Raw genomic sequence first — 22,028 nt, forward strand, 5'->3', positions numbered from 1 at the left:
TAGACTGCCTGGGATTCTGTTTCCGACCCACATTCCCCACTTTTCCTACGCCTCTCCTTGCAGATAGGAATACGCTTTGTTTTTTGCGCGCTTTTTTCTTGGTGTGATATTAATTCTATGGGAAATCCATTCCCAGCACAAACGTGCCCATTGAATCGCTTTCTAGTAGCCGTCAAATGCTTGGCGCCAGACTTCTTGCAACCACCTCGTCCTCCTCCTCCTCCTCCTCCTTCTCATCCTCGTCCTTCGGAGTCGCCTTCCTTGTCCTCGATTGCTGCCAAGCGGCTTCCTCCTTGCGATTTCATTGTTTTTCGCCTGTTTGTGTGCCACTTGCTCCAATGCATTCAATTGGACGCGCCACTCCTTGGGCGCCACTGCCGAAGAAGCAGTTGGGCATTTAGCAACACTGGGCGCAGTGGTCGTCATCGTCATGGGTAAGTGTTGAGTAGTGGTTTAAATAGCTGGCGCGGGTGGATTGAAGAGGAGGTGGATTGCAATACATTCATGGCGGTAATCAAAAGATTTAATTCGCTTAGCAAAGCTCACATTACAAATAAGCAGATACGGATTTTCATAATCCTTGCCTGACATTTGGGAGGCGCTCTCAATTGAGTTTTGGGTTGACCCTCGTTTTGCAGTCGATTGACACTCGTCAAATACTCCGCAAAAGAGCGAGGAACAAGGAGACTAGTCTGCACACACACACGCTTTTGTGTATATCCCATATTCCTGCTGCCATCCATGCAGCCAGCAATCCGCCTGTCCATCCATCTTCCCATCCATCCGTCACATCTCCACTGTGGAACGGCATCTGCGTGCTGCAGTTCCTCCACCCGACCATTCCGGGCATCCCGACCATCCGACTAACACCCTTAACCCCCTACGACTTAAATCAGTACCGTCCCCTCTTCACACCACGCCTGTTAAACCGTTGAGTGACTTTCAACGATTTTTGGATGCATCGCAGTGACGGAAGCTGCCGTCTGCTCACCCAAGATAAACCAGGAAGCCATCTGCGTCTGCCCCACCTCCGCTTTGTGGCCCCTCCTCCGAAGGACCCCCTTGATGCCCCCTGATGCCCCTGATGCCCCTCGATGCGCTGGAGGCGCCGTGTGTGGCATTCCCCACCTGCACCACCTTGGATGTGCCGAACAACTTTGCTTGATGAGACTGTTGCTGCTGCACTGCAGCGAATTTCGCTGCTGAAACTTGTAATACGACCCAAAAACATATGTGTAAGTACAACCTAATACAGCCAATGTTTTCTTGCAGTGCCTTAAAGTTTTTGGAACTCATTTTGTAGGCCAGTGTTTTCAGATTGCTTATGCGGGCTCAGGCTTGGTGGGCTTGGTATAGGGCATAAGGCATAAGGTATGAGGATTGGAATTGGGTGGCGAAGGAGATGATCCTTCTGTCGTCCTGGTACTGGTAATGCTACTGCTGCTGGTGTCCCACTCTCTGGGCAGGAGTGGTGCAGAAGTTAAGCAAATCGCATATTTTATTCATGTGTTCATTAGGCAGCTACAATGTGCGACCGAAAATGTTTAAAGAAAGTCGACGAGGGGACAGGTGACGGGTGATGGGGTGTCCTGAGTCCTTGTTCCGCCCAGAAGAAGGAGTTGAGTTCAGTTGAATAAGTGAGGGTGAGTGGTGTGTGGTGTGTGGTGTATGGTGTGTGGTGTGTGTTGTGTGGGCCGCCCGGCAATTCATGGAGCTGCAAAATGGGTCGCCAAGCGAGAACTTCAAAAGGGAAACCAGAAAGGATGCAGGGACATGCGAGTATTCAGACACCTTCTGCCAATAGAATTCAAAGGGGTGTCTCTGGGCCGCTGAGTGCATCAGTGTTCGGTGTTCACTGTTCAGTGTTCAGTATTATATAAGCCAAAAAACGGGGACACCCTGATAAAGCCACTTCGTCCATCCGCCCGTGTGTGTGTGTCCTTAAAGCCTGGTTGGCTGTGATGACATAAATTTTTACTTAAATTATATGACACGACATGACTCCGACCAACACACTCACACACACTCGCACACACCCAGAGAAATATTGCTGGAAAAAGGGAAAAACTAGTGGAAAATTCCCTCCGCATAAATAAAACTCTTCATTTGGATGCAGGGCAACTGCAGCTAACTTTACGTATGTCACAGGGCCATCCGTTCACCCCTTCAACCTCTGCCCCGGTCATCCTTGTTAGCTTCTTTCACGTTTCCTGACGTGGTCAAATGCATTTCCATTTCCACGCTGCCAAGCCAAAACTGCAAACAAATTTTTCGCTTGGCGCGCGGTTTCCAACCAAAGTAGGCGAACCACCGTCCACCTGCCACCTGCCAACGTGGCAGTCCACCGGGCAACAGGGTCCCACTTTGGGAGCACGGAGTTTCGTTGGTGGCACCCGGACAAATGGCGAATTCCTCAGCCGACGGAGGCAACGCTCAACCAAATTGCCTGGCATCTGAACATGCTGAATTTTCTATACTCTACACAAAAATGAAAATGGTCAGGAAGCGAAAAGAATTACAGTTTTTTACTCGTAATTACCAATACTAACCAACCAAATCACTTTTTGACCGACTCTGTTAAAATAATTTTTGGCCAAATTTTCGCTTTTTTGTAAGGGGTAACATCATCAAAAATTGCAAAAAATTTAAAACAAGTGGAAACACAGTTTGATAGGAAATTTAATTACGAACTCAATGAGGTATGACATTCTATGCTGGGACCAATATTTCGAATGTTCTGATCAAAATACTGATATTTTTAGTCGCGAAAAAACAGAAAAGCGATCATTGGCAAAAAATCATCATCAAAAATTGGAAGAAAAGTGAAAATAATATTTTTTTTTTTGAAAACACAGTTCGATAGGAAATTTAATTACGAACTCAACGAGGTATGCCATTCCATATTTGGACCAATATTTCAAATGTTCTGATCAAAATATTCAAATTTATATTCGCAGAAACAGGATTTTCGGCAAAATTTAAAAAATCATCATCAAAAATAGCAAAAAAAAATTTTAAAAAAAATGTTTTTTTTTTTTTGAAAACACAGTTTGATTGGAAATGTAATTTAGCTCAGAAGTCTGAAGACAGGCAGGCAGACAGACAATAGTATTACTATGTCCTATTCCTTAAACATATAATTGTTTAGGCTGCTTGAAGGTAGTGGCAGTACAATAATTGAATTCTACATGTACCCAAATTTTTTAATAAAAAAACAAAAAATATAATATGTCTCAGATTTTTCGCACATTTGTATATGCACGTACATATGCAGATGGCAGAGCGACTTCGCTGAAATATAACTCATACGACAGGTGGGCCCGTAATTGAATTTTATGAACTTTTTCTTGTCATTTTTTGGCCGCTATAAATAAATATTTTTTATTTTTAATAAATCGACGCGCGATGTTGTTGCTGCTGTTGCTGTTTGCATAAATTAAGTGTTGCATTTATGCACATCAGTGCGCATTTAAAATTGTACAAATTGATTAAGAACGATTCGCATTAAATATTTTCAAATTGGATGAGTGTGCTGTGTTCCGCGCTCGTTGCTGTGTTGCTGTGTTCCTGTGTTGTTGTTATGTTGCTATGTTGTTTGTTGCTGCTTCCCGGCTGATAAATGATGTGAAAATCAATTAAAATAAATTACGAACCTGCACTGCGATGGGCCTCTCAATTCAGCAGAGAAATGCCAAATTGCATGTCCTTGCTCCTGCGATATATATCGGCTGCTCGTTTTTATTTTGAACTCCTCTCTCTCTCAGCGAAAATAAAACGGAATACAAGCTTTAAACTAGTTGTTTAAGGATCAGCGTGTATAGGTAAGCCACTGCGCTCTTGGCCCGCCCAACATCCTGTTTCTAGAGCTTAGACCCAATTCAGGACTTAGACCCACTCAGGATCCACCTTACCATCTTTAATTCAACACACGATTTGCATTTTAATTGTTCGCTGCATTACGTTATGGCGCTATCGCGATGTTTTCCCCCGATTTCCTTTGTCAATGTAAGCGCATTAACAAAAGTGTGCAACAAAATGTTGATGGCTGACAAAGATGCTTTCCCATGGCGATTATTTATGCATATTGTTCAGATTTGCATATGGCGAATGTTCAACAACGGATTGCCGCCGCTATGTGGGCGGTGCGGGGTGAAAAGGGGGCGTGCCTCGGTGACACACAATCACACACAGCGTGGCATTTTGTGCTGTGTCTGCTGTTGCATGTTTTTAGGCGCTCGACGTTCAACGTTCAACGGTCGACGTCCATATTCATTAATAATAAACCAAATTACCTATATTCCGTGCTCTCTGTCTCCCTCTACCCCCCTGCACCCCTGCCCCCCTGCCCCTCTTGCGTGCCCCATTTTGTGGCTATATCGCTTGCGGCTCCTTAGCCCGTGATTTCAGCCCCCTAGTTTGCGCCCACTTTTTCCTCTCTTTTCCCGCTTTTCCAGTGCAATTTAATTATGCAGAACTCGCCACAGGGGGCGGGGGGCAGGGGCTTTGAAAATCGGGGTTATATCGCCTTTCAGTATGGACAGTATGGACAGCGGAACAGCGGCTATATCCATATCCCACGGTATACGGTATACGGTATACGGTATACAGTATCCCCCTCGTTTGCCATATTTGAGTGTGGCGTACATAATATGCATGCACACGCAGCACATTTGGGAGCAGTTCGAGTTGTTCCTGTTTCTGTCCCTGTTCGAGTTCGCCTCGCCCTGTACTTGTTGCAAATAGCTTTTTTACTATTTTTCCCCTTCCTTTTTTTCTGTTTTTTTGCGGCTAGGCTGACGTGGATTGCCTGACCCGGATGTAAACCAAACACAGTGGCCAAAAGGTCAGGAGTTTGTCGTTGTCAACAAAAGATATAAGATAAATTCAATTCCATCAGGAGTCCAAATTACGACTTACTGCATACTTCTTACTGCATACTTCGTGGAGCTCCGATCCTTACAATCCTGCCCAAGTCAGCTAATATCCCAACGATATTCTAAGAACACTGAGGACAGGACACTGTGCTGTTTCTGCTTTTTCCACCTGTTGTGCTGGTTGTTGTTGCTTTCGCTATGCATATTCCGCTCATGTTCGACAAGCAAAGGGACATTCGTGTCGGTTTTTGCGCCTATATGGGCCAAGATGCCCGCCACACTGGGCACACTGGGCGCCATTAGCGACCATCGGGATTTGCATGTTGGAGAGTGTGTCGTTTTTACTTTCACACTCACATTAGCAGGCGCGGAGGGGAGGGGAAAAAGGAGGAAAACCAGAAAGCATTTAACGCGCGTTTCGCGTGAATGCCCACCTCCCCTTCCACTTCCACCTTCCACCATCCCCTTTCCCTCTCCCTCCCCCACCACCGCCATCAAAAGTGACCGCATCAGGGCCAATAATTCCAGGTAAACAGTTCTGGCCCACTTGCGCGCTCCCCAGTGCAGTGAACTGGCGGTTTTGAGCCAAAAGGCCAAATGGAAGACCTAAGCAGCGCAACAGCACAACAGGGCTACAGGGCGTAGGGGTTAAGCCCCGGCGGATAATTAACCCCTTGGTGACCGCTGGTCAAATTCATACCATTACGGCGTTGCTACGGAAAGGCACTCAATCATTATACGTACTTATCTCCTGGCTGAATGAAATCAGAGCTGGGTCCTTTAATATATGGTTAAGCTCACTAAATCCGCAGAGACCATAATGTTCTTATACGGCGAGCAAAAAGTGCAGTGGAATATGAGGCTCGTATATTAATTAGCCGCTTTCCTTTCGTAATGTGCATTCTGCACAGGGAACAAAACCGCCTCAGATTGGCCAGCCAACGTTTATCTAATAGTTGCATTGAGCTAGTACATTTTTCTTGAGAGCTTTGGTTCCTTTTTTCTACAACATAAATCTGCGGCTGCGTGCGACTTTTGCCACCCACACACGTCCACAAAAGCCGTCTTCATCATTAATCATTTACCACTTACTGTACACCATTGCCATACCATTCCTTACGCTGCCGGAAGACTGGATAAAAATCTTTGTTTTCGCTTCGGGAAGTGCCTAAATTATGTTGCTTAGGCGACGACGGCGACGGCGACGTTCGTTGTACTTGACTGCATGGGAACCAAACTGCAAACTGCAAGTGCTAAACTGCAAATGGCAAACTGCAAAAGCAAATCCTCGGTAGACGCAAAGGGGGCAAAGTGCAGCAGTTGACGAGCAAATGAAGTGCAGCAATTTGCATAGCTCAACATGCGGAAAACGCAGGGAAAATGCAAGGAAAGACTGAGGCCGAAGAGAAGTAGGCCCCTCTATGAGATCCGAATTCTATTCTTAGAAAAGCTTCCATTGCGAAAAGTAATGCGGAAACAGTTCACTGGTTTATCAGTACCTAATGACAATTTCCACCAACCCATTGTGCAGCTATGGAAAAATCCATAATTTGAATATGCGTCCAACGGAGTGTGAGTGCGAGTAGCTGCTTCATGTTTCTCGGCGAATTTTGTTAAAACGTGTGCGTATAAATATTTAAATGCCAAAAAGTCACGTCTTAAATAATTGTTTAACTTGTGTGTGCCGAAGGGGTGGCACACACATGTGTGGGTGTGGGTGTGGGGGTGCGGAGCTTGCTATTGCTATTTTAAGAACTTTTTCAGCTAACTGCAGCTGTTACTGCCTGTACGCTCCCTCTGGAGCCCCTGCAGGACCCCCGTTTCGCCAGCTACTTGCGTCAACAGGCACAAGGATTCATTATTACGAGCGCAAATTACTCAGCCGCCCACACTCATGCACAATTAAGTAATGCGTGTGTGAGGGTGGTGGTTTGCATGTGTGCTGCTGTTAATTTTCATATTAAATCCGTTAAAATGTGCAAATACCCAACAGGCACTCACCGAGCACGGACACGAAGCACGTCGCCTGCCTAGCGATGGCAGCGTGTCACGAACTGCAGCTACGTGAGGATGGTATGAGGCAGCAAGGGAATATTCACTTGGCGCCCAACGTGGGGCGATCCTGTGTTCCTGTACCTTGAGTTCTTCATTGCATTACATTACACTATAATACAACTGCAACTCTAGCTACACTTTCACTTTCAGATGCCGATCCCATTGCTGCGGAAACACGCAATCACCTCTGAATAAAACCGCACTAAGCAAAATCCATTCAAGATGAGTTGAGGCAAAGTCAAGTCAAGAACGGCGACGCGTGTGCCATCCCATGGGTGGGAATTTCAATAAACGAGCATCGCGTAAGTAAAGTTATTAAAGGTACTTACACATACAACCCAACTACCAGTAGCAACCGCCCCACGGCAACCTCTGTATATACACACACACAGTTACTTACTTACCCGTGCAACTACTTACATTATGCATATTACTATCACCCACTTTCCACGGGATTTTTGACTGCTCAAATGCGCAAAATGTAATACAATTTTCCGAGTGCGGTGGCAGGTTGAAGGTAGGCAACATTCTACGAAATCAGTTAATGTTACTCGTTAAATTGATGAAATTAATTGGTAGCATTTCAGGCTGTTTCAATACATTCGCTTGCTCTAAGCCTTTAATTTGCGTCGTTTAAAGAGTTGCTTCCCATCATTCAGGCACTTTCATCGCCTCTCATTGTTGCAAATAACTTGTATGCTCCCAGATGCATCTCTGAGCAAAACAACATCCATGAGATTGTCAATCCTCAATTAGGATGTGTCAGGTTGAACTAGTGCAGTGTTGCAACTCCTTCCGACAAGCATGTGCAGCAGTTCAGTGCTGGACAGAAGACGCTACAAACGCCAAACGCAACTGTACCGTTCTTGGGTGGGACAACATTGTGCCGGGCCAACGCCAACAAAATCGTTAATAACTGGCATCTGGCACGTGCTTACCTGCAGCTAACATGGCTTCCTCCACCAACAGCCACATACAGCCCCTTTTAACCCTCTCTTTTCGCAGGAAGATGGCCATAAAAAGCCGGGCCAAAGAACATTTTCACATGCCCACAAATTAGTGGCACATTTGGGAGAAAGTTCTTCAGGTTTTCGGTTATGTCTGGGTGGGGATGAGTATGAGTATGAGTCTTTTGCGGATTTCGAGCAGTAAAAGGAGCCACCGAAAAGCCCACATCAGTCCGCAAACGGTGCACTATCCAGGGACAATTTTTAAAGGGGTCAAAACTACGAAATTCAGTTGCCAAACTTTACGATGGCCGGAACATTAAAGGGTGGCAATAAGTTGTGGGCTCTTTCGTTGCACTTAATGCGCATGGAAAACAAAGTATTTCCTTGCAGACTTGCAGTTTTACTAAAGAAATGAAAATACGGTGGCCAACTTAAATGCATCAATAGCAACAAGCTCAATGATTAACGCCGCAGGCGATCTATTGCACACTGCAACTGAAATGCCTTGGAAAAATATTTTTCTTTGTGCATATTTGCTGCTTAATTGAAAAGCAACAAGATGGTAATGACAACGCAAACTTCAACCGATGTATTGATATATTTGTGCAAACAAAGGAACTCGTTTCTGTTTTTATAAGCACGTGGAGCTGTCAAGGACATGACTCGGTAAGCTGTTCCTTATTCCGACCGGGCAAAGGAGCACAAGGATATGGGCATCACATACGATTCTTTGAATCAATAAAGGGTTCACCTGCTGTTTCATTTGCCAAAGCTCAAAGCTCATTACATAGAATAAGCAAACAATGAGCGCCAATCAAAATGATTAAATACGGAAACATTGAGGCATAATTAATGAAATGGCGGGTTTCGATGTTTTCACACTCTGCGTAGGCTTCTGAAATTCCAACCCAACTGCATACCTGTGATTCTGGGATGCTGTGATGCTGTGATGCTGTGTCCTTGCAGATCCGACTGACATCCTTATTGGCATGACCTGTCAAGAGCTATAAAACAGAAGTGAACGGCTTTCGGTTGATATAAATGGTCATCATTATCACACTCTCCACTTTGAAGCACCGAAACGGTGTGGCAATCACACATTTTATGGGCCTTGATTGCTTTCGACAGTTATTGATTTATTTGGCCATAGAGCGAGAGTGTGTGCGTGTGGGCAGCTGCGATGTAAATATTTATAAATTGCTGATATGCAATTAAAAATTACACCAATAAAATGACAGCTGCCACAGGTGCAGCACCACATGCAGATGCAGATGCACATGCAAATGAAGCGCCAATGCAGCTCTTTAAAATGCAAATGTGGGCGAAAGGGTTCGAGATTTTCCCAATCTCGGATTGAAACGTATGACTGTCAAAGAACATCACCAGCTCTTTATCGCAGCCAGCAAATAAGCAGCAGGCGAAACTTTAGATCCTTAAGAGACTCCCTTTAGTAAGCCTTTCTATATTTCAACAGGTAGCCCTGCAAAGTACCCGGCATTAGACATCAAAGGCAAGTTCGCAAATGAAGTGGCAAACAGATGCCATTGTGCCTGAGAATCCTCGAGAACAGTATCGTATATCCTTGCATTTGGCAGCGATTCGAGGATTCGGATTCAAGGAACTAGTGGCCTCCACAACTCCCCTGTGCGCATTTCGAACGGTGTGAATACTCAGTTATTTATTTGATATGCCGTCTATTACTGCCCAATATATTGGTTACTCGGACATCCAAGCAAAACTGCAAACATCGTGCTTCGAGGAAACGAAACAATCCAATCAAATTACTAACTGCGGAAGGCCACCGGAGCCATGGAATTGGTAAACTCGCAATGCTACAGTGCGTTCTCGTTTTAAAGTCTGCATGGATGGATGCATGGATGAAACCGAGCCAAGCAGCAAATGCTGACTCGCAACAGATAACATTCCTGATCACGGAGATGGAAACTACGCATTCGATTACTTGTTTACCTTACGCTTAGCTTGCGGTTAAAGTTTTGCAGTTAATTGCTGCACGAACTGCATGGCAGTGAGGGAATGCGCCGAATAATTTACGGCAAATTGAAATTAATTTGGGTAATATGCCGCCACAGAATGCACCAGCAAGCCAAATGCAAACTCTAACCAAAAAAGCCAAGGCAACCCGGACATGTTGAGACTCCCCTCCTCTGTCCTGGTAATAGTTCTATGCACTCACTCTATGGCGTTTTGAATTCGTTGGCTAAACAATCGCAGCAGAGTTATCAGTGCTCATCGGGCCAATAATTGAGTGCCATGTTTGCACATCGCCTGCCAATTGAAAACAATCGGAATACATTTTAATTCGGGCGATGCGTTGACTCGTTTATTAATGCAAATTAATTGCATTGCCATTAGCCAAACGTGCCGCAGTGCGTTGCCTTTACAGCAGTGCGGTGGCACTCTTGGTGCAACAGTTGGCGGCAGATCGCCGCAGTTTTATTTGCGTTAAATTAGCTCCTAATTGCTTCCGCAGGACATCGAGTGCTGCAAAGTGTGGCATTAGCTCCATCGCTTTCCCATCGCTTGACATTCCCAGTTCGACACCAACCGCAGAACATTTAACAGCTTCGCTCGTCGCCGAGCTCAAAATCCATTCAATCCGCATTTAGATGCCAATCATCGCTAGGATTTATCGCTTTCAGTTTCAGTTTCAGTTTCAGTTTAGTGAATTTGCGATGTTGCAGCGTTAGCGGCGATTCACGATACTCGCACACACCCATCCACAAAGGACAATAGTTGGGAAACTCCGTTCGGGCCGCAGGGTTTTCCAAGGGCGAAACTTCCATCGCTTGTCCGTATATTTGCCAATGTGTGTGTGTGTGTGTGCAGCAGAAAAATTTCTATTACAATTTTGGCTCAATTTTTTGCCACTCAGGTTTGAACTATCAAAGGCCAAAGGGGCATTGGGTTTCAAAAGAGATGTGTGCTGCCCCATTTGGTCCTTTCTGCATTTTCAAGTTTTCCGGCTGAGAATTGAGAATTGGGCTGTCGGCTGTCCGTACACACACACACGCACACACACACACACACACACACAAAGCGACTAGGCCAGTGTGTGTATGAAAGGGTATTCTGGGCCATCAAAATCTCTGAGACATTTCGATTAAATGTTGCCTGGAATTCCTCAGGTGGGCCACATTCCTTGCGAAACGCCCTCGAAAAATCCACTGTGAATGGGAGTATTGTTGAATATTCTAGTGAAATATGCATTTACTCGTACATTTCATATCAAAGGTGCCGCCTCAAATAATAGATTTAGTAGAAACAGATTATGTCCAATGTCAAATATGCAAATATGCTTTGTAAATGCAATACTTGCTCTCCACATACCTCTAAAAGAGCATCAGACTTCGTTGTCAGATCGATCCTATTCCTTGTTCCCCTGACGTTTTTTGGGGGGGGGGAAAGGTTTTTTCTTTGTTGGCATAATATTCAAATTGGTTGGACGGGCAAAGAAATGCAAACTCAAAGAACTGCTTTCTACCTTAACTGGATGCCCATTTTTCGTTCCAACCTTCCTACCTTCCCACTTTTCAACCTTCGGGTGGCGATGGTTTGCTTCCGACATTTTCAGCATTCTTGCGATTGAATACCTAGCCGGAACACTCTCAAAGGTAACGAAATGTGCCCAGAAAGCGTCGGAACAACCATTTATTGCTCCATTTGACACTCACCCGCAGGGAATAACGCCATAATTGCACTAGAAACTATTTTGTTTGAACTAAAATTGCTGTGAAACGAACACAAATCGTCCATATCCTTCGAACTTCAGCACAAACCGCTCCCAGCTCCTTGCTCCTGTGGCCACTTGCCTCTTAAATGTAAAACTGCCCCTTGCGTCGACAACGAAGAAGGGGAAGTTCTTGCAGTTTATGGACTGCCGCCACCATTGATTGCCGATTGAATCTTCGAGGGCGTGGGCGTGGGCGTGTCAGGGGCGTGGCGGAGCGGTTAACTACTGAGGCTTCGGGGCGTGGCAAGTCAGAGCACAGAAGTCAAACTTGATCGTCGCATTTGGCGAGTCGAGCCTTTAGTTTAACCCATTTCCAAATCGGGCGAAAAGCGGCACATTTAAAAGCAGAAGTCTTACTGCGGCCTAAGCTTCTTATAAACTGGAATCGATTCGCTATTATGATAGATGATACTATACTCAACTGGGGATCCGTGCAGGGCTAAGCAGTTTCCCTGCCAGCTACGAAGGAGCAGGGGGAGCTGTCCACGACTGGCCCATTCGTTAAGTCCACCGCAGAAAAGGAGGCGGGGAGGTCCTGCGCCTGAAAGGAGCCAACCGCACAGCTTATGCAGACGAGACCGAGCCGGAGAACTGTGGAGTCGCCAACCGAACCGAGCTGCACGGCGAAAGAAACTGCTTCTACTTCATCCGAAATTGGCTCTTTTTTGATTATAAGCCAACAAGTTGGAGGCCAAGTAAATGTGGATGTGGCAGGTGTTGCAGGTCGAAAGCGAGTATCATCAAATTGACCACCATGCGACATTTGCGTACATTTTTCTGTCTGTGTGGCGATGCAAGTGGCAATAAAGTCCGCATTCCTACACTGGAGGCGGAATCGCAGCGGAAGGAGATCCCGGAAGGGTTCAGGAAGCACCAGGAGGTGGCAGTCGGTAGTCCGTAGTCAGTAGTCCGTAGTCCGTAGTCAGTAGTCGGCAGACAAAAGCACGCAAAAACTTTGTTGCAAAACACTTAGCCCACACAAATGAATGTGAATGTGCGCCAGGCGACAAAGGTTTCAAAGGCATCATCCAGTGCGTAACTTGCTCAAGCTGTACTTGCAACTGATCTTACGGCTTATGAATGAGCTCCAAGGCTGAAGGTCAAGCCTTTGCAAGCCGCCGATAGTTGGAGTGTCTGGCTTTAGTCGCCTGCCTGCCGGTTGCCACATGTTGTATGCGCGCCGCCACACATTTCTCATTGAGTGCGGCTATGCGGAGTGCGAGTGCGAGTGCGAGTGCCTGTGCATTGTCTGGTTAGTCCTTTCCGCATATATTTGAAAATAAAGTTACGACAAGTTGCACTCAATTTTCAGCATTTACTGTCAGCGCACAGGCACGCCACGGCCGCCAGTTGAGCAGTCCGTACGGTGAAGCCTGTGAAAATGGAAAACTGGGAAAAACTGGGGAAAAGGGGAAAGGGGGAAAGGGGGAGAAAGCCACTATGACTGTGGCTGCAAAAGATGTGTCAGCCGGAATGCGGCTGGTCACTGGATATGATATGCAGTGAGAACAGAAGCAATGGCCAAATGTTTAGCTGCAAGTTTCCTTCATCCTTTTGGTAATTGCCTTCGAGTACAAGTGCCAGTGCTGCAACTCTATTTCTCTGAGTGTAGATGCAGATGCCAGGCCACGCGTAGAACTCTTGAAATGAGAGCGTGTAACCATTGTTTGCCCTTTAACTGCTCTGGGCTCCCATGCCCCATGCCCCATGCCCCATGCCACATGCCCCATGTAGGCCACTGGTGTTTTTGTGCGATTCGCAAACATTTTCATTATGCCCATGGACATGGCAGCGTGCTTCTAAATTGATCGGGAAGATTGTTTTACATATGCGGGGCTAAAAAACAAAGTGAGAACTGTGCCGTCGCACAGGTGGGGATATACATTACATGGGTCCCAAATCTCTTCCAATTCCTCGCAGTGCAGCCCTGGTGATAACCTACTTTTCAAAGGACAATGCATCAAGGACTCTGGCTTATCTGCCGCCAAACCGCCATTCCCCAAACTTTTTAGCAGCGTTACACGGAAAAACACTGATGTCGAAATGGGGAAAATTCCAACTTTGTTTTGATTGAATGGGAATGCTATATATTTTATACAAATTTGTAGTGTCACGATGGTTTTTCGAGTGTAGCTGGTCGACTCGGACCGACGATAAGCTGTGCAGGTGGTTGCCCCATTCCGGGCATTTGCATATGGAATTGTGTGGTGCGTGCGAAGTAACGCCAACAAAAGCGACAGGCTAAAGTGGCAAAGTGGAGCCGGCGAGTCCGCCACCCACGTCCACCTCCACATCCACCACCCACGTCCACATCCACGTCCACATTTCACTGTGAAGAGTGTCACTGGCTGGCTGTCACAGCCTCCGGCAGCTGCAAGTGTATTTAAGTTTCAACAAATTAGCTTAGTGAGTTAGTGAGTTAGCTGCTCATAAATCCGTGGCCATAAAAACACGGACACGAGACACTCTGGCTGGGGGGTTCCGGAATGAAAGTGGAGAGACAGTTGCGACAGCCAGAGCGACAGCATCTGTCATTGGCTTGGCTTCCATTTAGCCAAGACCCCCATTTCCATAACCATAATTACCAGTATCCAGTCACGTACGCGTGCCACCTTCCTCTGCAATGCATTTCGGATTCGAATTAGAATTAGAATTAGTTTTTCGTTTAGTCACCGCTGTGGGTCATCCACACTTAACATAGTCTAGATATATTACTAGATAGAATGAAAGCGATTTATTGCTTGAGAGCAGCGAGTCTCGCTCAATAGATCGTGAATTTAAATAGATTTCAGTTTGGGCAACGAAGACAACTGTTAGTACGCTCTTAATTTGTTCGGCTCCCTCAAGCCATGGATCCCATGGAGGTGTTGGGCTTGCCGGGATCCGTGTCACCGCGTGCCCCCTTCTCCGACTCGCAAAAGAATCCGTAGGAATTGCCCAGGCGGTTGTGATAGATTCCGGCGGATCGAAGGCGTTCGTCCAAGAGGTAGCGGCTGCACGACATCTCTCGCTGGCTGCTCGGATCCACCATGCGGTGGGCCACTCGTCGTCCGATGGTCAGCAGTTGGGCAGTGCGGTAGGTGTGCGCGGATCCGGCTCGAGGGACCAGGGGGTTGTAGTCGAAAATGTCCTGCATGCCAGACAACTCCGGGCAGCTCTGGAAGATGTCCCGGGAACAGCGCGGCGTATTGAAGGGCTCATCGTCATCGTCGTTGGCATAGCGTTTGGAATTTTGCTCGACCAATTTTTCGACAATCTCAGTGATTTTGCCCTCCTCAGTCCTTAAAATGTTGGCCATTCTATGTGAGGTGTGGTGTATAGTGCGTAGGTCGTTACTCGTGTGCCACAACAGTCTTACCTGGTTTTGTTTGCTTAAAAGGAAAAATGAAGTTTGTATAAAATTGGCTTGAAGCCGTAACTAAGTGAACAGGCAACGAGGAACACACATTGAAAGCGGCAGCTATTTCTATGAAGAACTGATGTGCAAAATGGGCGAAACTACAAACACAACTGTGGAATTTGATGTAAGTCGTAAAATAAGCATACATATCTATACAACTATTAAACTTGTATCCGGGGTACAGTGCAGAGGGGGTGAAGGGCGATTTCCCAGCAGTTGAAATAAGTGCAACAAATTTGCACGCTTCTCTTGTTATCCCTCATCGCATGCGCCGCATATAATCCAAACGCAAACAACGGACTGCAGCAGAGGCGCCCGCCCTAAGGGAGGGGGGATAGGGGGGCCTTTGGGCGGCTCAGGGGATTGGGGATTGGGGATGAGGATGAGGATGGGGGCTGTCTGTGAGAGCTCGGCGCGGCAGCCACATAAATGTTTTAAGCTGCTGTGAATTATGGTAATGAATGTCAGCGCAAACTTCCGGATGCCCGGGCTCAGACCGAAGACCAGACCCGTCGCTGCTCGGCTAAAGGCTGCCATATCCACCTGCTGCTGCCCCTGCCCCCCCTGCCCCCCGGAAGGGGTAGATGCCGCCGTCGCCCGTGCCTTTTGTTTTGGCCGCCTTTTGTTCTCGGCCACGTCGCCATTCGACATTGGCCGGTAGCAACGGCGGCGTCGGAAATGCAACGTTCTCAACTGCATGCGAAACATAATTGACAAACGGTGGCAATGACAATCGCCAGCGGAGGGCGGACTCTGGAGCCAAGTCGCTCGAGAAGTCGCTCGAGAATCGCAATATTTGAAGAACTGGATATCTCAGGCCTTTGGGCTCAAAAGTCTAGTTACGCAATGCTATTTCTACTCTGTTCGCACTGCAATCGCTTCTGCATTCGAAGTATTGAGTGCGTTTTCGTTGACATCGCACCACTGTGCGCGTCGCATGCCGCAAGACAATGCCACAGTGCGCAGCAATGCCGCTGCCTTTGCTATTGCTGTTGCTATTTGCTGATGGCCAAACAGGCTGCCCCTGACCAGAACGAGTCCTTTGGGAATCCCCGGCAGGAGGAGGCCACCGGCACTCCTGATTTACACCGCCGCGCTTTGCCATTTTTACCTGTCCATAGCAAATTGGACACCAGTTGATAGAAGCTCCAACTTGTCGCAATGCAGCAGGCGCCTGGTCGAACCGCAAACAGCTCCTCCTCCTCCTCCTTGCCGGCATAGAAGGGAAATCCTTAGCCTGGAAAAGGCTGAGCGATAGTTAATCGGAAAGAAAAACAAGTTTCCGATGGGCAGCGCTGGCAACTCATAAAGGATTTAATAAAGATTCTGGAACGTATATAATACATACATACTTTAAACCAGCTTGGCCTGCAGATAATGTGATTTAGGTTTAAACTACAGAACTCTCGCTGATAGAAAAGTAGCCTTTTCTTTCTAGTCAATCATTTTCATAAAATTGTGCAAACTAAACAGGGATAATAGTTTTACAAGCAGAAGCGAAGTTTATTTCCCTACAAAGCCCCAACTAACTGGGCGATTATCGAAGACTCTCATGTGGAGCAGCTTCGACATCTCAAGTGGTGAGTCACTAACCGTGTAATGGCTGCCAAGTCCCTGGAGCAAGTCGTGCTGCAGTTTCGTTAATCGATTAAGTGCCAGGCTAACAATTCCCGACATCCGGTACGCATTTCCGCAATACAGCATACGCCATCGACACCTCAGTTTTCGGCAATCCCGCCCCCGGCACCACGCCCACCACTTACGAGCTCAGGTCACCTGGTCCTGGGCCTCCGGACTCACCCCTTCCAATTTGCGTCTGCCGCCCACGCAATGTCGCATTAGCTCCGCAAAGTGGGTGCTTGATGGAATAAGCTCGCGCTGAAACGAATTGAATAGTTTGGGGGGTCTGGGTCACCTTTTACGAAGTCATTGAATCCCTGGAATCTGGTGCCCCATACAAAGGCCAGGTTATACCAGTCTTTTGGATGCCACAGTCAAGCTGCTGCATCGACTGTATGAATATTTTGAAATAGTGGTCCGAATATGGGATGTCATACCTCGTTGAGCTCGTAATTAAATTTCTTATCGAACTGTGTTTTCAAAAAAAAAAAAATATTATTTTCACTTTTCTTCCAATTTTTGATGATCATTTTTTGCCAATAACCGCTTTTCTGTTATTTTGCGACTATAAATATCAGTATTTTGATCAGAACATTCGTAATATTGGTCCGAATATGGAATGGCATACCTCGTTGAGCTCGTAATTAAATTTCCTATCGAACAAACATTCAAACATTTTTTGCAATATTTAATGATATGAATTTCGCGCTATGTTCAAAAATGAAAGTTTTATTTAAACATTTTTTTCTTTTCAATTTCTGACCATGATTTTTGAATTTTTTTGTATATATATTAGTCAGCGCCGCCATCCGCATTAGCATCCGCATCCGCGTCTCCTTCCGCGTCGGCAGTCGTCTCCATCTGCATCCTGCATCCTGCAGCCTGCGTCCACATCGACGATTGGCGAATGCCAATAACGCGAGGTCCTGGCTTATATCGCTGTCAAAATGGCATGACCATGGGCGGCGGGCCAGAGGCGAAAGGTGTTGATTGGCAACACGAACTTCAGGGAGGGCGTCTGGAAGGGGGGCGCTTGGCGGGGAGGTTTTCAAAACTTGCAAATGCCGGAGAACAGGCAGCAACAACAATAAGCGGAATTGGATTGGAATGACTGCTGCTGGAACTTGTTGCGCTCGTGTTCCGCCAGCCACTCCACTTCCCCCCCCCCCCCGCAGATTTCCTGGGCTCCCGCTAGCGATTTTAGGAGTCGGGAGCGGGGGCGGTACGTGGCTGCAGTTGCGGTCCGTGGTCCAACCGGATGGATTTTACGTGCGCAAATAAACTTGACAGCTGCTTGTCCGTCCGGATGAAAACAATGCCCTTTCTCTCCGCTTAGCTTTGGATATTTCAATTCACAGTACGTGTTGACAATCCCAATCCCAATCCCAATCCTATACGCTACTTTAGCCCACCAGTCCAAGTCCGCTTAGAACACACGCATACACACATCATGCAAATCACATTGTTCCTACTCGCATTGGCACAACCGCAGAGCAGAGTAATACGCTGGTAATGAAACCTAGGAATTCCAGCCTTTACCTTTACTTTTTCGAAATAGAAAGGGCATACAAAGGCGGTTATCATCGCTCACCCCCAAATTCCCTGTTCTTTTCACGACTTCTTTGCTGGCGGTGCACCGCGGTGGTGGGGCATTCGTTCGTTTTTGTTGCATACTTTGTGTGATTTGCCAACGAGCTTGTCAACACCAAAGCCCCGTGGGGCTATGACTATGACTCTGACTCTGGCTGGAATAAGGTGGGTGGTGGGTGGTGGGCCAGCCGGGGTTTCGGAGGGGGTCGAGGAGGTGGTCCTGGTTGGCCGGTTGTGATTTGTTTTTTCGGATGCATTTGATTGCGCTTGCACAAGACCACACAGAAACAAATGGTTGCATCTTATGTGTTATAAATTGTTGAAGCTAAAGTCAGCTAACAGGTCGCTTTTGTTGTTAGATACCTACAAATACATGATACCCTGAGCCGCGCTAGAAATTCTATCTATATTTGCTATACCATTTCTTCCGGTGCAGCTATTTCCCATTTGCAATTTTTCCCATTTTTCAATTCACCCACACACCGAGCCACCTGATTTTGTTTTCGTTTTGTTGCTGCCCCGTGCTGTTGTCGGTGTGTAGCATAATTTTTTAAGCACATTTCAAATCAATTTGAGTGTTAAGCCATGTCCGACTGACCAATCGACTGACCATGTGGAAATTGAATGGATCACAGGTCACATGGAAATGGGGAGTGAAATGCCCCGTTAATCATTTTACTCAATTAGGCATAATTAAGTTTTATTTATTCGCCGCTGGGTTGGGAAATTCATTATAATGAAGAGTCAAATTGCAATGACACGAAACGGAGGAGTCAGTAATAGAACGAAGATGGGTATCCGCTTTTTTGTAGTAACAATTCTCAATCCAGAGCTGCTTTACACAGCCATGTAAATGCTAAGGCTGTCTTAATTCAATTTAGCGTAATAAAGCCGTGTTAGTTCTAAAAAGCTGATCCTGGAAGCTTCCCCGCCCTTCGAAGGCCTTCGTGAAATTGCAGCCCTCAAAGGTAGGCTACACTTTTTGCCATTCGATGGCCAAGCGAAACTTTGCCTGGATTTCCGATTTGCGCTCCCTGAGAGTGTGCATGTGTGTGTGCGTGTGAGGCGGGCAAACAAAGGAGTGAAAGTGGAGGAGTGAAAGCGGCGCTCAAACACTACCACATGGCTGCACCCACACCGAGACATTTGCCAACTTGTTGCGCAAACGACGAAATTTCCAACTCAAAACAATACGGCACTTGCGTGGGCCAAGGGGGGCGTGGCTGAAGTTGAGTGAGATTTCCGAGTTAGTTTTGGCCATTTGTTCCACATCCTTGCCGACTCCCAACTGCCAACTGCCAACTGGCAACTGCCAACTGCCATGTGAGGATCGGCTTTATAAACTTACTCCGCCCATTTAGTAATGCGAAAGTGTTGCTCATCTGACCTCTTGGTACCGTACGCATATAATGCGAACTCTATTTGGTTAAAAAGTGATTATTTCGGCCGCTTAATTGTTGTGTTCTTAATTAACTGGAATCGCATTCATAATTGCGATGCCGTCTTATGTGTGTGTGTGTGTGTGCGTGTGTGTGTGTGGCCTGTGGCGATGGTTGCGTGACGGAAAACTCCCGATTTTCAGTTGTCGATGAAAGCGACATAATTATGGAAACTCATTTCAAGGCCCATTTAAGCATGTGCCCAATTGCAGGGTTCGAAATTCGAATTTAAGGCCAACGCGTTAGGGGAATTTGATTTAAATTATTGCCAGCTTCTGTTTCTGTTTCTGTTTCTGCTTCTGGTTCCATAAAACACTAGTATCCCACATGGAGAACTGCCATCTCTGGGAAGGCAGTTTCTACTGCTCGTTTTGTGTGTGGAGCCGCCGCAGCGCATAAAAAGTTTTAATTGGCAGGCGACGAAGTTGACCTGTGACCTCTGGCGGGACACACACGCCGCACACACACACACACATACACACACTCGCACACTCGCCAAAAAACACTCACACTCACAGGACGGCGCGACAACAATTTTTAAGTGCATTTTGAAATGCACATTTTATTTCGCATCCTTCTCTGCGTGATGGCTGCTTCTTCTTCGACGTGTGTGGAAATGAGGAAAATGGGAAATGGGAAAACACGCACACAACTTACAATTGCATTACATTTTGCATACATTTTGTGTGTGTGTGCACCAGGGTGTCTCAGCACCCGGGTGTTTGTAGACACTCAATTTGCGGCGATAACAAACACCTGGGTGTTTTGCCACCAACAATCTAACACTAAATACTAAGAAATACTGAATACTAAATAATACCAGATACTAAATACTAAATAATACTAAGTACTAAATACTAAATAATACTAAATACTAAATAATACTAGATACTTAATACTATAAAATACTAAATAATACCAAAATATAGGTGCCCTTCTCTGCGCTTCTCAAAAGTCCTACATAAGCAAACCACTTTTTCGATGTTTTTTTTTTAAATACTAAATGTGAGTGGTTGTGAGATGTGCAGTGATTCTGTGGCAGCGGATACCAATAAAGTGCCTTCGACCTACTGGAGGAAGTGCCTGAGCTAGCTATTTTCCAGGAGATACAACCTATCAGCTCTGACGTGGAAAGAGCTTGAGGAAAGGGGTGAGTACCTGCGGCTGCGTCTGCGGCTGCTTGTTTTTTTTTGTATATATAATTTTAAAAAGAAAAATTATACATTTTTAAAGTGAAATATGGAAAGCAAATATTTAAAATTTTAACAAAGCAAATAATAATATAAAAAAGAAGTGTCTATTTCGTGTTTAAATTCTGGTAAAATGTAGGAAAAAAAGGAGTCCATGTACAGATTATGGGCATAATCTATTTCGTTTTCAGTAATATGTTACCACAGACACTTAAGTGTCTACCGAGGTGTCACCCGGGTGTTTCCGAGACATAAATGAGTGTTTTTGCCACTCTTGCAGTTCTCTGGTGAGCACACATGCTTAATTTTAATGCGGAGAAAACGCCAAGTTTGTTAGCCAAAATGTGTTGTTAACACACTTAAAAAATGCATGCGCCAAAATAAAAGGCGCTAGAGGAGCAAAATTGGGGTGGCTTAATCTGAATTTATTTACATACTTGCATACAGGTACATGCATTTTCCATTAAACACTCAAAACACTGCAATTTTCGACTGCCAGGGGCCCAAGTCTGCAGGCGTCGCACTTAAAGCTCTGTCAACTAATTGTTTATACATATTATTGTAGCTCTATATTATTCAAAGTTCCCCCTAAGAGACGCACCGACACGTTCTGCCCATGCTAGTGCAATTTTTTTTAGTTTTGAGTGTTATTTTATTGTAATACAAAACACAATTAGTGCGCTTTCTTTTCCAACTTAGCCAATCAAACGGCAATTGGATGCCACTCAAAATAGCCTGCTCAAAGTTGAGTGAAGTTGCCCATTTCGAGTGACTTTGCGCTGGATTTGAGAGGAAACTGCACAGTGGTGCGCAGCTGCCATGTTTGTGGCTTGAGTTGAGCTGCCATGGCATGTTGAGTTGCAGCCGATAACATGTTTGAGCCCTGGTACATTTTAGTTCAGCTGCTAAAAGAAATAAGGATTATTTACAGTGTCCACCATTACCTCTGTTAATTTATTAATTGTTTGTGCTCTTTGCGCCTGAAGGCTTCATTTCCAACTACAACACACTGGCACGCTCCGCGGTTGCGCCACCTACTTCGGTTTTCCAGCCAACGCGGCCCACTGTGCGAGTCGTCGGCAGAGGCGAAGCAGCGGAGACGAGAAAGAAGCAGCAGCGCAGCGCAGCAGCGACGGCGACAGAGCAGCGCAGTTCGTTT

General features: G+C 46.1%; 1 protein-coding gene across 1 annotated transcript; it reads right to left on the reverse strand.

Moving 5' to 3' along the window:
- Window positions 1-14,339: 14,339 nt before the first annotated feature.
- On the reverse strand, window positions 14,340-15,127 carry LOC120457260. Its single transcript, XM_039644675.1, has 2 exons — window positions 14,989-15,127; window positions 14,340-14,929 (listed from the first exon to the last, which is right to left on the reverse strand). Exon 2 carries the CDS (start codon window positions 14,926-14,928, stop codon window positions 14,473-14,475), a length of 456 nt encoding a protein of 151 aa, XP_039500609.1. The 5' UTR covers window position 14,929; window positions 14,989-15,127; the 3' UTR covers window positions 14,340-14,472.
- Window positions 15,128-22,028: the final 6,901 nt, after the last annotated feature.

The sequence above is a fragment of the Drosophila santomea genome, chromosome X (genome assembly GCF_016746245.2).
Source record: "Drosophila santomea strain STO CAGO 1482 chromosome X, Prin_Dsan_1.1, whole genome shotgun sequence".
NCBI lineage: Eukaryota > Metazoa > Arthropoda > Insecta > Diptera > Drosophilidae > Drosophila > Drosophila santomea.